At 39.2% G+C, this 18,282-nt stretch overlaps 1 protein-coding gene across 2 annotated transcripts in view; it reads right to left on the bottom strand.

The window, feature by feature from the left end:
• Nucleotides 1-18,282, bottom strand: part of LOC309534535 (BEN domain-containing protein 5-like) — a 730,363-nt gene that overhangs the window by 363,675 nt on the left and 348,406 nt on the right. For both annotated transcript variants that reach the window (XM_082226761.1, XM_082226765.1), the window contains exon 6: nt 6,073-6,112. In XM_082226761.1, coding sequence (XP_082082887.1) covers nt 6,073-6,112 — 40 coding nt within the window. The remainder of the gene's footprint in view (nt 1-6,072; nt 6,113-18,282) is intronic.

Genomic DNA, 18,282 nt, shown 5'->3' with positions numbered 1-18,282 from the left:
GAGAAATGAGCCCATGTCCTTCTCCAAAACACTTGATAGTCAGAGGATTCTCATTATTTTGATGATTGCCTATTGAAAAGGCAATATGTGCACCACAACAACCATGACCTTTTGTTGTTTAGTGGCTTCTTCAGATACCATTTCTTCCCCTGGATGCATATTCAGATCAGGAAATGAGTCAGGGGCTTATACACACCTTTGGTCTTTCATGATGTGTGTAGAAAGTAACAACTATCTATATACTAAGAGATTCTATATTTTCTCAACATGTAATATCTCCATCTATGACCCAGCAATATAGGCTTTCATTTCTAATATGTAAAGGTCTGAACAGGCCTTTGACGTCACTGACATGTGCAGAATTAAACCATTTCTGATATTAAAACTTCATTTCCTTGTTGTTTTAGATAGTGTCCTTTTCCTATACATTTTTTTTGCTTAGGTGAGCCTGAAAGAATTCCCTCCTGCTTAATGAGTAGATCAATTATTGTTCATAGAGGAAGATACTGTCTCTTTAAAGGTTATTTGAAGGTTGATTGTTATCTTATTGCTTATATCCAGCAAATCTATTCAGGCTTATGAATGAATTTGACCTTTTTATAGTTAGTGGGAAGGAAAAAAAACAGAACAAAAGTTAATTTAGAACTCTATACTACAACACTTTTTCCCAGAGAAATGAAAGGGCATTCAAATCGATACCTGCACAATAACACTTCTGATGAATGTTTGTACCCAATTTTCTCATTTTGCTAACTTGAGATTGGAAATTTTGAATAGTTTTCAAAGACCATATTCTTTATGTGCTGTGAAGTATGTGGTATTGTGTCCAAACAATGCAAGGGGATAATCATTATAGAAGTATCACTGGGCCTGAAAAGGTCAGTTAGTTGGAAATGTCAGCTTTCAATGCAACTATGCTGGACCTTCGTAGGCAAGGATCCAATTAAAGGGACATGCCAAGGTGCATGGAAACATCACAGTGACCTAGAATAATAATAAGGTGTTGCAGAAAGATTTCAAAAGTAATGGTGTTAGCTTTTCAAATGCCTTCTCTATGGTTTTTATTTAACTTGATGAAAAACCATTTCCCGACATAAAAACACACACTCACACACACTTAATATTCAGGTTTCCTATGTACTGTGTGTGTGTGCACCAAAACTAAATGTTAAGCAAGCAAAAAGACCAATCTTACAGTGTTACAAGCAGCTCTGCTATAATTCCTATTTTTAAAATAACACCTAGCAATGAAAGTCGCTATGCTAGAAATTGGGTTAAAGAAGAGTCCCATATTTAGTCACAAAACAAGAGATGGGGGGCTGAGGAGAAAATATAATATCCCTACATATTCCTATATATAATATCCCTATATATTCTGTGGGATATATAGGGATATTATATATCCCTATATAATATCCCTATATATTCTGTGGAGATGCATAGAAGCTCCTTTCCGGAGTATCTGATTTGTCTGCCTACCACAGCAAAATATTGGATTGTATCGTTAGCAAGGCTTGCATCATTATGTATATGACCATCTAGTTTTTAAAACTGCTGCAAAATTGTATCATCCAGTCATCTAAGCATACAAATTATTTTGGAGAAAGACTGATGATGCAAGAGAAAAGATAATTTAGGCTGGATAGACAAAAGTAGATGAAGGTCAAGTACTTCAAGATGTGAATATTCATACAACATAATGTCAGGTTTCAGCCTCAGACCCCAAATAAAATAAAACTCCTGTTTCGAATATGAGTCCAGTGAAGGGAGCTTATGTAAACAGCAAAGACTTATTCTGGAATCATGATTTGGAAGATGCAAAAGCTGGTCTGAAGAACAGAGGCAATGAAGCATGATAATGCAGTAGACGCACAAACAAGATGGAAGAATAGGGTGGGAGTCCATAGCTGTTGGATCTCCATTTTGCTCTATTGATTGTGACAGAACGAAGTGGCTGCTAGGAGGAGAATTTATATGAATATCCTGCATGAGGGGACAAACAAGCAATGGCATAGGAGAACCTGACAATAGCCCCCCCCCCACAGCTCTTTTCGCATGGGATATTTCTCTGCTGTGTAAACAGAGTACACTTATAATTTGGCAGCAGTTTTAGAAGTTTAGGTGGACATATACAAAGTGATGCAAAGCTATGAGGAACAGAGGCTACAAGGATTGAAAAGGCTCTTTCTGCACCTGAAACTGGGAAGCTGTCACACAATAAATCATTCCATTTATGGCTTTAAGAAAGAAGCCTAACCTCTGCTCCCCAGGTATTGCTGTTCCACCCCCTCTGTACACCTGCCTGATGATTTTCTACTGTGAAAATATTCTTCTGCAGGCAGCCAGGATTCATTTGAAGGACACACAAATATTGGATCATGATAGGAGGCAAGCTTGGAAAAAGAACAACTGGGATTGCTGTATCTTGTTCCTCAGCCATGTCTCTGAACCAGTTGCTATCTCTAAGCCTAGCATATATCACAAGGTTGTTATGAGAATGAATGGGAGGGTGTGTGTGGAGGACTCATGTATGCTGCCTTGGGCTCTGTGGAGGAAAGGCAGGATATTAACGCAATAAATAAATAAATACTATTGTGAATTCTCTTACATGGTTGAGGTTTCCCTTGAAAAGGCCCAGGATCTTTTCGTATCCCGTGGATGATAAAAATGCCAGAATCAATATTTCAGAGCAGGTTTAAGTATTTTGCTGAACTAAGTTACTGAGATGCTATTTTTGTAGTCTGTTGGGATTTATTAGGATACTTCTCCATGTCCCACTGCTATTACTTTATCTGGTCATGGAATTAGGTAAATCGGATGAGGCACAGTATCAGAAGTTACTTTTGCTATCTCAGAAATTATATGATATTATAAAACTCCATGATGGCATTATCCCAGCTGCTCCAGCTGTGCCATTTGTGCTATATGAGACCTGCACAGACCAAGAACCAATGGAGCAGCCCTCCCAAAACTGATGCCCTCAAGATGTTTTGGATTACAATTCCCATAATCTTCCTGCCCATTGGCCATGCTAGCTGGGAATGAGGGGAGCTGTAGTCAAACAACATATGGAGGGTGCCAGATTAGAGAATGTTGCAATTGAGTGCACTGGATGTGCAAATCCAACACGTCAGTACTGTAGTAACTGTAGAATACAAAGCTGCGAGAACCCATTGTAAATCTATAGCTGGACAATACCACTTCAGACTGTAAGTGGGAGCTCATTTTATAAAATGCTCTCATATTCACTCATACACACACTGCCCAAAGAAATGTAGAATGTCAGGGAGAAGGCTAGATTTTTCCCTAACTTTCTAAGTGTAGGGATTATCTCCCTGCCCCCCCCCAGTAAAGAAGCATTCAGCTCCTCACCAGCAGCCTGAATTGATATAGTCCAAACACAGGTCTACCACCCCAGCAGCAGTTTGTGCAAAGCAGACCATTGCTGATTAAAAACAGGAAAACTAAGATGTAATGATTACATGAGCAATAATGGCTTAAGGCTGCAATCCCCTTGATATTGGAGAACATACGTCTGAGAAAATATGCATAAGACCAAGGTCTCATCTACTAGCCTTGAAAACTAATCCCTCTTCCCAGCTTCCATAGAGTTGTGTAAACATTATCTCCAGAATTACTATTTAACCTCGCAAACAGATTAACATACTTCCACACCTGCTAATTTATTTGCCCTCTTCTTCTGAGCATTATTATATTTTTTTCGGCGCAGACTGTCATTAATAGGAAGATATGTAAGAATTCATTTTAAAATACAACAGCCTATGAAGCTCTCACCAACAAACATGAAGAGTAATTATGTGTGGTTGTTTGAAAACTCAGCCAGGATCCCTTGACGTGTACTTTGATCAGAATCAATGTAGTAATAATTAGCATGGCCTATTAAGAATAGTTGGAGCATGAGTTTCAGTGGTGAACAACTTTCTGTCACATTTTATTACCCTGTATCATTTTTACTAATAGGTGTATTATAGCTTCATGACTTTGAGTTCATATTATTTTCATGCTTCAATTAGTCAGAAGCGTCCAGAATGTTCAGGACTGTAATAGCAATGGCTTTTCAGAGAGTTTTAATAGTGGAATTTGTTCTTAAGCAACTTTCCCCCCAAAACACGTCTTAAAGCTTTTCTTTTCATCTAATTTTGCACGGCAGTTTCCTAGGCAGTGGTATGGAGGAAAGCAAGCCTCAATCAAAGGAGAAATACAGTAAATCTCACATATCATCCCATTTAACTCTAGGAAGGTTAACATATTATTTTCTAACCAGTGAAAAATTAACTGAGCAATGCAGAACTGCATCTATAATTTGACACAATAAAACAGCTCTAGCAGAAATGAAAGCCACCTGAAAATTATCCATGTGTGAGTCACAAATTAATGAAATGGAGATAATCTTACATTTTCATGTTATAATGAGTTTTTAAAAAGAGAGCATAGAGTATTGGATATACCAAGGCAATTTTGTATGTTCAAGTTTTTGAGTGCAATGAGCTATCCCTCCCCCTGACATACAACTGTAGTCGTATCTGTAACTCTTGTTTACTTCTCTCTCTTCTATTTCACAAATGACACTGATTATTCTTCCCTCACGAGGCCCAAACCCCCATCATTTTTGTTCAGTCTGGTACATCTAGGGCTCCCATGCAATTTACAAGACCCTTAGTACCACTCTCCACTCTCACACGTCAACCATAACACTCCCTGCCTCCATCTATCTCATTTATAGCAGCAAATAAGCTGTTGACCCAGCCCACATGGGAGTTGTTCAGTCTGTATATAGACCTGTTACCATTTTAAGTTTTGTGATTATCCCATTTTGGAGTCTCAAGCAGCATCAGCATTTTACCTTCTGATTCTTTTGGTACTTGTTATAATAAACTTTTTAAAAAACCTGAATTGGTATTCAGTGGTCCTTGCTAATTCCTCCTAGTAATAGGACTACAGTACAACTTCTTCATGACACACTATCTCTCTAGACCCAAGATCTCAAAATATTACACCTATATAGCGATGTGTTAAAACATAAGGCGTAACCTGAGATATGTGTAGGCTTGGTAACATCACACTGCCTCTGTGTTCTATGCTGGAGTTTTCTTTTTGATGAGGTGGCAGCAATATATGTCAGAAGCTTTGCACAAGACAATACAAGGTCTCAAGGAATCTCCCTTGGGCTACATTAGCCCCCTTCAGCTCCAATCCTCCAATGCACCATGATCACCATGCTCTCAGAGGAGATCAGAAGAAGCCAAATGCTTTGGATATGGATCCTTTCCATTAATGCTACATGGTATCAGCTTTCAGTTTTTTTCTATTTATTACCCACAACTCAGACTTACTCCAATGCTTAGCTATGACGACACAGAACGGGGTGTGCCATGCAGCTTCTGCAATATCCCGTGTCTGCTAAGCAGAGTCATCCAGCCTTCACCCCACACGGCCAATTCTGTTGTTTTGAGCACTTAGCAGGAAACAAACAAAACTAGTCTGAACATTATTGGCATGATTAATTGCCGCCGTACTAAACAGACAAGTAGCATTTAATAATAGCCATGCTAGTATGTTCTTCAGAAAGCGGTTTTCAGAAACATTTTATTTTAATGTAGTATTTTTTAATAATACATTTTTCAAGATGACAAACACATTCTCTCTTTCCAGCAGTGAGCAATGATAATATCGGCTTCCTCTGTTCTTTAGTAAATATCTAAGTTTACCACTGCAGAGAGTTAAATGGAATGCTTCTGTGATACTTGAACATACATTGTGAATTATAGCATATCTACCCTGCAGACATACCACTAACAGTAACCCCAGGAGGCTTAAAGAAATATCAGCACTCAAATTCACAGAGTAAAGGTCTGAAGAGGCAGCTCTGTGAACGGATAACTGCCCGCGGCTTTACCAAGCACAATATAGCTGTCAGTTGTTATTATGTTAAAGATTTTCTGGTGAACAGTGTTTTTCATTTTGCATGTCAGGGAGGGGAGAAAGAGATACATTCAGACAACCATCTCTTTAAGGAAACATAAAAAGAGCTGAGCCTTGTGGCTTACTCACCAGGGTTGGTTATAGTCAAGAGGTCAAGTTGCCGCTGTTGCTGAAAAACAAATGATAAAAGGAGTTGCTGAAAGATGACTAATTTTCGTAGGTCAGCTTAGACATGCCAAGCAAGTGTTCTGACATTTGCAATAGAATTAATTATGACTTACATGGCTCAATGTTATTCTTTTGGATGGAAGCCATGTGCACCGTGCCCAGCCCTTTGAATGCCTTCTCTCTTGCACTCTTTTAGCGTGTTGGTAATTAATTTAGTGGTAAAAATGCACATATGCGTGTCTGCTTAGATTTAACAACCTTTGTCAAACCAAGGAAGCATTTAACACATCGGCAAAGGATATTATATGATTTAAAGTGTGGTACTGATGTGCAGGATTCTGTGGCACAAATTAGCATCCGTGCTTTTTTTATAAAAATAAAACAACACCTTATTTTCACAGTGGAGGAGTAAATGAGATAGAAGTTAATTAAAAGTGAGAGAAAGAGGCCTTGGATAATCAAGGGCTTTGTTGCTACCACAAATAACTGATTCTGTAACTATCCTTCCAGAAGCTTGATGCCATTGGACACAATACCAGCACTTGCAGGAAAACAATACAGAGAACAAGGAAGCAGAACTATAAACATTGAGGCCCACTTCATGACCAGAACAGCATTGAAGTTACCTTTGCATGGCTCCCATTACTATTGTGGCAACATATATCAATCAATCAATCAATCACCTTTCACATATATATCTCAAGGCAATGTACAAAACATAATAAACTAAAACAGTAGTGTTTAGTGTTAAGAAACAATAAAAAATGGACACCAAATAGCAGAGACCTATTCATCCAACTGGGAAAGCTTGGAGGAGAAAAGAGGGCAGGAATTAAGTCACATGGTTCTAGAGAGGTGTGGAATCCAACCACATGGAAGCTGTTCTCATATCACCTCTGAAAAAATGTCAGCCCTTGGATTCAGAAAATATATGCACAAATTTTCAGTGAGTAAAAGCAAGAATTCCTTCAATGCTTTTCTGAGATACAGTTTTCCAAAACTTTGTTAGATGGTTCAGTGTATTTCAGATACAGTGGTGCCCCGCAAGACGAATGCCTCGCAAGACGAAAAACTCGCTAGACGAAAGGGTTTTGCGGTTTTTGAGCTGATTCGCAAGACGAATTTCCCTATGGTCTTGCGTTTTTTGCAAGTTTGTTTCCTTTTTCTTAACATCGTTAATACAGTTGCGACTTGACTTCGAGGAGGAACTCATAGAACGCAGTGTGGTAGCCTTTTTTGAGGTTTTTGGTGATTTTTGAAGCTTTTCCAAAACTTTTCCGACACCGTGCTTCGCAAGACGAAAAATTCGCTAGACGAAAAAACTCGCGGAACGAATTAATTTCGTCTTGTGAGGCACCACTGTAATTTCGTTTTGCGAGGCACCACTGTATCCTACATTCAGGGAACCCTTTCCACATTGATTTGACAGTCATGGTGCTATGTACTGTTAAAACGTGATAATTGGAGTGGGGCATATTTGTTCTACAGGGCCTCTTGGTTTGCCTTGGCCACCAGCAGGGAATGGTGGCTTACCTGTTTGACATCCCTAGCAAATTGACAAACTGCCCTAAAATGTTCCCTACTCCCCCTTGCTGGTGCAAATGTCAGATCAGGGAGAAATAAGTAATAGTTTGCAAGCCGCCCAGGGTTGTAGGAACACACTTTGAAGTCCACTGCTCTCTAGTCAAATCACTTGGAAACTTTCCACTGTCTTCATCTGTAGAATAAAAAAAAATCCCTCTAGTAGCACCTTAGAGACTTAGTTGGTCTCTAGGGACGCGGGTGGCGCTGTGGGCTAAAGCCTCAGCGCCTAGGGCTTGCCGATCGAAAGGTCGGCGGTTCGAATCCCCGCGGCGGGGTGCGCTCCCGCTGCTCGGTCCCAGCGCCTGCCAACCTAGCAGTTCGAAAGCACCCCCGGGGGCAAGTAGATAAATAGGTACCGCTTACCAGCGGGAAGGTAAACGGCGTTCCGTGTGCGGCTCTGGCTCGCCAGAGCAGCGTTGTCACGCTGGCCACGTGACCCGGAAGTGTCTCCGGACAGCGCTGGCCCCCGGCCAATAGATGTGAGATGGGCGCACAAACCCCAGAGTCTGGCAAGACTGGCCCGTTCGGGCAGGGGTACCTTTACCTTTACCTTTAAGCTGCTACTGGAAGGAATTTTTTTATTTTGTTTTGACTACAGCAGACCAACACAACTACCTACCTGTAACTTCATCTGTATAAGTAAAAGAATGTGATCATTTCTTCAAATTGGCATTGGAGCTGTACTGTGATTAGGGAAAGTAGAAATTCCTACAATATTTTATCCTCTTCCACTAAAATACTGACTAAAATACAGTTTTGATATCTTGGTTAAGAAGCTACAATATTGGCTTTGACTGCATATATTTGATATGAATTCCAAGCATATTTGTATAATTGTGTACTTAAGAGTACACATGTCACCGTGATGTGATGATCTACCCACACATCTGAAAGGTGAGCTTACCTGTCCAAAACCATTTACAGAATCTGTTCAGAATAGGTTGGCTCAGGCGAAACATTATAAAAACAGTACAATGAATTTGAAAAATGAGCAGTCTGGATCTGGAACTCATAGAACAACTAATGAGCTCTGAAAAGATAAGCCATATTTCTGCAGATCTCACATACATATAGTTTTTTGTTTAAAAGGTTTTGGAAATCCTCATATTTCTGGTTCGCAAAATCACTAACAAAGGTGTTTAGACTAAGTATGTTCTGAACAAGTTATCTTATAATTATTTTAATCTTTAAGCATGTCACTGTGCACTCGTCACCCATCAATGGTAGGTAACTAAATTCTAAGAAAGTACTAGTGCTATTCACATTGACAATTCATTTATTTTGGTGCATCCAGCATTCGTTTGACATTCACTACAGCATAGAGAGTCCCCCCCCCCTTCATCATTCAAATGTTACAGCCATTTACTTCTTTTTCCTTACACTTCCTAATAGTTGTTATTCTTCTAAACTCTCTTCGTCCAACATTTGTGTAGCACTGGCATTGCAGAATATACTGTCCACTTTAATTTATCTCTCCTAATCTGCTCAATAATGTCTGTGTTGCTTTCATTTATTGTCAGGCCTATTGATCCACTTCTAATCTAATTCTCATCATTACGCTGTCTCTATTCTTTTGGTGACACTTAGAAGTCCTTGAAAATGGAAGCACGCCTGCATGAACACTAAACTGAAAAGTTTGCCTTTCCCAAAATCTTGCTCTTTCAAGGCCTCATCTAAAAGATTGAAACTTATGTCTGTGCAGTCGAAATGCTGAATGAAATTCATTCGATGGTATACGAACTTTACTGACAGTCAAGTGTGTTTAGTTCCTACTTGCAAGTGAACATAAGATATAATTCATGTCCATGAAAGGGCACTAATGGTGCAAGTTTGGCCACCTCCTTTTTCCTTGGGAGTGTTATTGTACAAGAAGAAGAGCATTGTGGATGTTAAGTTGTGGGTGAACATATCAGACGACACAGCGATTCTTCAAACAGCTCTTGTTTATTCACAGACCAGGACAGAACTGAACTGAAGGGTTCAGTCAGCCTGCTTATATAGAGCTCCAGTACAATGTAACTGTAACAATTTTCTAAAACTATCCAATCACTGAACGTCACTTTCAATCCCTTATTTGCATAACTATCTACAGTATCCCCCTGTTGGCCCAGGGTGAGAACTTCAGTACATAACAGTGGACAACTCTGAGCATTGGTTTACTTGGGTCAGCCTTTTTCTATGTCTTCCAACAGGTCCCATCCCACTGCAGGTTTCAGGGTACAACAATATTTAAACCCAAGATACCTTGGGGTGGGAGGTCAAATTCATAAGATGCCAAGCTATCTGACTTCTTCTTACAAATACATTCCTAAACCAAAACATACCTATTAAGAAAGAACTGAACTATTTTTCATATTTTTTCATTGTATCATGTACTTCTTTTTATCCTCATTCGATATGAACCAGCATTTAGAACAAAAACTAAAACAAATCTCCTCAACACTTCAATTTATCTTTCTACTACCATGGGAGCCACCTTTCTCCAACTGAGCCAGAATGTTGAGCTGTTCTAACCTCTCAGAATATATGAGTTGAACCCATTATACAGACACAACCCACCAACGCATGCCATCGAGCACTGTTCATTTCAGTATGGTAGCCAAACTTTTATTAGGCTCTAAAACTGTCTTTATTAGATTTGTCGCTGAATAGTTCTAAATTGCAATTCTAACCTGACCTTAAAATTTCTTCATTGCTTACTTCTTCACTAACTTTTCCTGACTTAAGACTTTAAACTTTCAGCGTTCTTTTAACCTTTTATACTGGCATATATTCCCTCTCTTTCTCTCTCTCAGCACTTACTTCTTTTCCCTAGTATTGATGCCCTTGGAGATATTTGCTGACTTTTTTCTATTTAATTCTAACCTTAATTAACTCAGGGTGAGTTGGAAGAGTGCAAAGAAGGAATTATTTTTTGTGTAAATTAACTAATTCATTTAAGGCTAGATTATCTGCAAGATGTTCTCCTGCACCACTCTTATTTCTTCTTGGTACATTACCCAACTCTCACTACCCACGTGTAAAGGTACCACAGATCGTTCAGTTCTTTCCTTTATCATACAGTTTGTGAAAAGAAGCCCAGTACAAAGATGGCTAGTGATACCGACACCTAGAACTGTTTCCTCATTAACACCACCATCAAATTACATCTGACTGCAATCAGTTCTTGATCCAGACAAGGAAGTGTGGCATGTTTTCTCCAAAATGTTAAGCTATCAAACTCGGAAAAATTAAGTTCTCTTGATGAAGTTTCTACATTTTTTCTCTGATTGGCTATTCCTTGGTTGGAGTGCCACAACACCCTGCAGTACAATTTGGATATACCCTCTGATCAAGACAAAAATGCTATTTCTGTTCCTTTTAAAGCAGATACTCTGATAATTAAAAACATAAAATGTTATCACACTCAAGCACTAAATAATAAATTCTTTCAACTAACCCCTCCAACAGATCTTTATTCATGTAATATAGCACAATCTCATACTTCCTTTGCCCTCTATTATTAGTTGCAAATGTATCATTGGATCATGATAAAATGTGCCACTCATCTTGTTGACACTTGGCAGGGATCTTCGTAAAACTCAACTACCCATGCCTATTACTTTGTGTGGATTTTATTATCAATAATGCAGGTGTGTAGGTGGACTCCAATAAAATGTGAACACTCTTTGTAGGAGCTTTTGTGAATTTCCTGAAGCATCTGGTCAGTCACCTTCCTATACACTTTCTATATCTTTGTATTTCCAGTCGTGGTTCAAAAGCAGAGGCCAATATGAATAATACAGAAGAACACATATGGGTAGTTTAATGACTATTGCAAAGGTATGGGGGGGGAGAGTATCATGAATGGAAACAAAACTATCCCTATACATTCCTGCTATTTCCATAGTATAAAGGCAAAGCTCGCACCAAATGCAATATAAAAATCAAACTCTACATGTGGCAGAATCCCAGCTCTTTCTTATTGCTTCTGATGCATAAGGAATTGGAGCACAGGGTGAACTCAATGCCTTGCTTGGGAAAGAGGTCTTTCCTCAGGCATTATGGGTGAAGCCGCTTAAAGTTACTTTAAGTTTAAAATGCAAAGATACATAAAGCAGTACAATTTATTTATTTATTTATTTATTTATTTAAGTATTTATATAGCACTATCCATAAAATATATCAGAGTGGTTTGAAGCAATCATACATAAAGCCATACAACAAAAACCATACAAAAATGTTAAAATCAGATATGAACTAACAGACACTTTTTAGCATCGTTGCAATATGGCGGCAGCATAGCAGTCTCTGGTGTGACCTCATCGGCAATGCATCACTCTGAGGAAGGGCTGTGCACTCAGAGAAATGCATAAGATAGACTCCCCAGAGAGAATTGGGTTGTGGGCAGCAGCAACAGTGGGTAGGTAGGAGGAAAGAGTGGCAGCTGGGAGGAAGGAAGAATCATTGGTGGCAGTAGTGCCAGTGGCTAGTTGTCCAGCCAGGGTAGTATTTGTCCCTGCAGGCAGCAGGTAAGAGGTGCATAGCCCACCATCTGAGCCATGTGGCTCAGTGTGGCCGATGATAGGATTAATCCTGATTATAAAGATTCTTATCACCAATTCCTCAGTGTATAATATCCATCAGCAAGGTAGAAAGCAATAATTGGGCAATGACTGAGTTTTGGAAGCACATAAAAATGAAATGATCTCCTCTTTCTCCCATTCTTTACTTATACTCTGCCTCCATCCCTGCTCACCCTTGCAAATTTTGCACATCAGAAGGTTCGTCTTAGAGTTGAGCTGAAATTTCTCAGTCATTTTCCTTTTGCTCACCCCCAAAAAAACACTTTACAGAATTTTCTCTGAAAATTCACCACCATTTTTTTTTTGGGGGGGGTGGCAGCCACCCACCCCCAATACCCCAGAAGGATGCTAGACCTAGGGCATTGCAGCAGATGCAAGGTTGTGGTTTGGCTGCCAACATAGTTGGTCTCCTTCTGCCATTTACAATGGCAGCAAAAATAGTAGCAACTAAAAAAACTCAGGAACAAATAAGAAGCTGTGCTGCTGCTACTGGTGGGCACCCAAACCCATAAGAAATTGTTGGATTACTCCCCTACAAGAGAAATGCCCTCTCCTACTTTTTCTGCCCACAAATACAATAGAACATTTCAAGATGCTATTTGCATATGGCTGTAGTCTTAGATGTTTTAGTATTCAGGGTCAAAACCAGGGTTGAACCAGTGGATGTGCTAGCATGCCCATACAATGACTCATCCCCCCAATAAAGTTTTTTTTTTTAAAAAAAGGCATTCTAATTTGTGACACAACAGCTTCCATTTGAAGAATGAGATCTTGTTTTTCAGAACAGCCAAACAGCAAAACCACTGATGTCTCCCCATGATCAAAAATTTATCCACTTGCTCAGGGTGGAATGTTGAAAAATAATTTATCACTCTTATCACACAACTTGCATCATTCCTGACTGAAGGGAGTTGGTCCCACATCTGAAGGGCCATAGACTCACCATCCATGTATCCGTGGAATATGACTACTTTCTTTCCTGGTCAACCCAACAGTAAGGTCAAGATAAAAATAAACAACATGGAAGAAATCCAGTTTATGAAACCCCTTGGCTGGGACAGCATATCTGAAGTGAGGTCAAACTGGGAATGATTACCATGGTGGAGGCCCTGAATATTCACAAGGCACGTTTTTCAAGCAATAATAGTAATTTTGGACATATTGTGGAATGTGGAGCTGTGATAATCTGATTTATTTCATAAGCACATTAAGAGAAAACTCTTCAGTGTTTTTTCTCTTGAGAGCAGTAGCAAATGTTTAAAGGCTTCCTCTGCTGTGATGACCCTGAACTGGAGGAATATGGTGACTCTTACTACTTGTTAAGAGCACAGGGAAACACTTAAATCGATTCCAATATGACAAATTAGAAATCAGTTCAGTGAAAAGTGTTGAAAGGTATCAGGTGCTACAAGATCAATTCAAGAAGAAAGATTAAAATAGCTGAGGAAGTACAGGTTGGCAAAGAAATGATTAAGGGAATAGGAAATCATAAAAGCAGACTTCTCAAATCTGAATGGTACTTAGTCCCCCAAGGAAGACTGGTGGGTTTTTTTTAGTTCAAACATAAATGCACAGTCCTACAAGTCCGCTACCAGGAATAATGGATGGAGCTTAAATGAAAAGAAATATCACTATCAAATTCAACACTTTCTTTCTCAGACAGGCAGTACAGAGCAAGAAACTGTGCTCTTAAGGCTTTGAAAGCCACACTTCTTTTAATGATTCTTGCTACATGATTAAATAAGTACTGTGAGGCTATCCCTGCTTTATCAAGGGAAAGAAAACCTGACTATACCCTGTAAACTCTGTGGTTTAGTAATCCTGACTCTCATTTTATTCATTTAGAGTAGGAGAGTGGTCCAGTTATTCAGAAATCAAAATGTTTGGAAAACTGGTGAGTATGATTAATTGCATCATTCAATATTTGAAAATATTAAAACTGGGGTTGTAATTGCATTTAAACTGATGCATTATCTTGGGAAAGACTATTTCATGCTGATGGTAATGTAGAAGGTAAGGTTTCTACATCTATTGCATTACAGAGTTGGCACAGTCTGGAGAAGGCTAACGAACTCCCACTGATACCAGGGGGGAAAGACACTGTTACAATACAATCCCATGTATATCTATTCAGAAGCAAGCTTCATTGATTACAACAGAGTTTACTCCCAGGTATATGCCATAGGTATAGAACTGCAGCCCTAAGCACAGATGTTTTCAAGAGGACTAAGCACACTCCTGTCTTGAGATTGGACCTAGGCATGGGTAGTGCTTTTTTCTAGGAAAAAAAAATAGGTGCCAGTAGTCACCATGAAATTGTTACAGTAAGTGCCACACTTTTTAGCAACAACAAAAAAGAGGTGCCAGTGCTGCGTACCCTTAGTACTCCTGGAAAAAAGCACTGGGCATGGGCAAACGTGTCAGTTTCTGTCTCTCTGTTTCTCATTTTTCCAATCTAAAGTTCAGCTCTCCACACTACCTCATCAGTTTGTAAATAAAAATAAAAATTGAAGTCTTGAAAATTCACCAGCATTTTAATGTGATTTTCTCCTAACACATGTTTGTATGCAATTTTATCTATCCTGCAGAACAATTTCTCCTACATTGCCCATTTTTGTATGCTATTTTTTTACTAGCATATGCAGCTTATGTACAGTTTGCCCTAGTATAGGCATTTCATACACATTATTTCCCTAGAGAATGGTATTGCTAAATTTGGATAAATGTGAATTTTGAAGGATGGATAGGTTTCAGCCCTCATCTTGTTTTGAAAAGTGAAAATTGGGTAGGTTCGCCTTTAAATATGAACTAAATTGAATTTCAATTCCCCAATTGGACTCAATATGTGTAAAATGGCTTCCATATCTTCCTCTCTATACTACTTGATCAATAAAAAGTGTTACTTCCCTTAAGAGATCTCAAATATTAACTGAACTGAGTTACTATCATCTTTTAAAAAATGGTGTGAACCAGTTAAAATCAAGGCCATCCATTTAGGAACAACCTTTAACCATCTGGCAGGCCTGTGCAAATTGAAGTTCTACTCCTCCTGAAGTTGCTTTAAAAATGTTAAAAGCTTTGTTTTGGTGCACATATAACATGGAGATTTTCCTGTGGCCTGGAGTTTTTATTTGGTAAAATTACAAAGTCATAGCCTTATTGCTGTGTTTGTAACATCAATTACTATAATACCAATACAGATCACCCTAGTGCCACAAACAGAGAATTAGGCCTGAATGTGAGAAATAAGCAGCAGGAGCTAATAAAATCTGTGTTAAACAGCTATTTATTTCAAAGAAAGAATAAACAGAATAAAAACAATAAGGGCCACATGTGGTGCTATTAACATTAGAAAAAGAATCTATATAGGATATGGATTACAACTTCAGCCTGGAAGAACTGCTTCTTCGTTGTCAGACTTAGCCTCTGTGTAATATTGTTGTTGTTGTTTAGTCGTACTAAATAACAGGAAAAGCATTCGGACAGAAAAAAGTATAGATTAGGGAAAGCAATTATTAACATTTAGGGCCTGCGATTTGTTGGGAAGGTGGGCTTTGCAATTCAATGAATTTCTAATTAGAAACAAAGTGCATCTGCCTATAGCAGTAATAGGATATTGATCAACCACTGTTTGTTTATGGGAGTATTATTGATAGCAGAAATAAGGTTTACACAATTTTCAAACCAAAAACACAGATCAATTTATCTAATACCAATTGGGTGTTTTCTTCAAGCCAGGGTAGGACAATCCTTTTCTTGTGTTGGAAATTAGTGTCAAGCCATGCAAATTACTTTTTTTGAAATTGTGTCAAATGGGACATTCCTACTCTAAGACAGGGAAGGGGAACCTATGGCCTTCCAAATGTTGTAGGATTCCAAATGGCTTCCAACAGTCCAGTTCCCTCCTGACCCAGACTTTAAGAAGACTTCGTCTGAGGAAGAGGCTTGGGACCCTGTGAAGAAACACAGCATAACTAAGGACCTGGAAGAACCAACTGAAGTGCCTTGGCTCAGATGTCTAACCTCAGGCCTACAATAACCATCAAATTACATTCCTAGAACAATTCCCTGTCCATAAAGGAGCTATGAAACCATGGTTTAGTAGTGCTATAAACACAAACAGCAAAGAGCTGCTGAAAGTCTTAGGCTCACATCTTCCCCTGCCCAACTCTTCTCCCAAATGGCGAGAAAAAGAGGGCTTTAGCAAATTTAGTTACACTTTTAACAAAACCTGGCTTATCATTATATATGAATCAGAGGTTATAGTTTCAAACAAGCTCACGTAAATTTCACAATAAGCCACCTTCAAACTAGGCAAAAGCAGCAGCACGAGAGCTCTGTGGTATAGTCTGCAAAGTGGACACAATGTAGAGCAGGAGATTGCTAGCTCAAATTCACTCAGTTCCCCCACCATTTCCTGGTACCATTGATGCAGTGTGAGTGTGCTCCTACCCTGTGCTGTCCACATCCTGCCCTCAAATCCATCCTGTTTCACTTTATCTTTGCTTGCAGAACCACCATGCCCGCAGCGTATCACCACATTTTTTGTGTGGAGACAGTTTATCTGCTCCTCAGCCTCTATAGCAGGACTTCTGCTGAAACCTACAACCATTCAGCTGGCAGAATTCAAGTTTAGAATGACTCTGTTAATCTCTTACTTTGCTGCTGTCAGAAAGAACAGCGGAGGCAATGGATAAATTCAATTAACAAAAAACCTTTCAGTTTAACACGTCGTATTAAGGGCTTTTCGTGTTCACTCCCCAAAATGCTGTGAAAAGACAGCTGTTAACAGACATATTATTTAGGCAATACTGATATGGTACTGTATGGTATCGCATCATGTGATTAGTTCTTTAAAAGTGTTTCAGCTTTTACTGGTTGCCACTGCTTCTCCACCTATAACAGCTGCCTCCTTTTTTAAACAAGGGGGAAAGGTTGGAAATATGGGTTGCCAACTTCCCCCATCCCCACCAGTCTACTATGTTTAATGGGCTGCAAACCGCTAATGACTCCGGCTGCCTTTCTGCTCATTTTTTTTAAGAAGAAGTTATAAATAAGGGTTGCCAATATTTTTTCTTAACTAGGCTCCTATGTCTTTATTGGGGTTGCCAACTTTTGCAGGCCGCTACTTCTCTACCTGTAATAATTAGTTCACTGGGCAAGGGGTCGTGCAGGTTCGTGTGCCTTGCAATCATCCAGGCAGATTTCTGCACCGTCTATGAATGTGAAAGGTCCAGGAGCTAGGTGGTGGCTAGGTGGTTGTTGTTCTTGCTTAAGTCAATTGTCATACCTAACCTTAGAGGTTGCACTCGAAAAAGAGGATTTTCAGCACGTACATATACAGAGCCACACAGTTGACCCCTAAATCTCCCTTCCCTCCATTTTAGTTTGAAGGCTTTTCTGTGTCTTCAAAAGCTGCTGTGAAGAATGCAGCTGTAGTGCATCTCAGTTATATTTTCCACTCCCCTCTTGCCTTACAAACTATTTTTTACTTATCACCTGTGGTTTCTTCGCCCAGTATATTTTCACACCTGTAATTTCTAACCTCTTGACTACCTGAACTGTAAACACTTCAAGGCTGATAGGCCTAGTCTGTGAATATTTCCATCTCTCTCTCTCATCTGTCCCTCTCCCCACCAGTGTTTTTTCTGTCCTTCAAAGAGCTACACTAATGGTCATATTCCAACCAACCCTCTCTGCTTGTCATTCACACAACATTTCATTCATCCCTCTCCCCTGAACATAACCTTCTGTCACAACAGGCACTTGCAGGGTCTTTTCTTATAAACCCCCATTTAATGACAGTGGCCACAAAAAATGCCTTTAAAACTGCAAACATGTTACACAATTCATGGGCAATGACACATACTAGATGTTCCCCTTGACTTAGCACGATTTCCAAAAGGACACAGTATAAATAGAGAATTTTTCCTTCAAAACTACTCCAGCAAAGTTTGTGTAAGAAATCAGCATACTTCTCAAACCTGATCACCACACATTTAGCTCATTCATAAGACACCAT

The sequence above is a fragment of the Podarcis vaucheri genome (genome assembly GCF_965113315.1).
Source record: "Podarcis vaucheri genome assembly, chromosome: 6".
Classification (NCBI taxonomy): domain Eukaryota; kingdom Metazoa; phylum Chordata; class Lepidosauria; order Squamata; family Lacertidae; genus Podarcis; species Podarcis vaucheri.
This window is presented reverse-complemented; position numbering and strand designations above follow the sequence as displayed.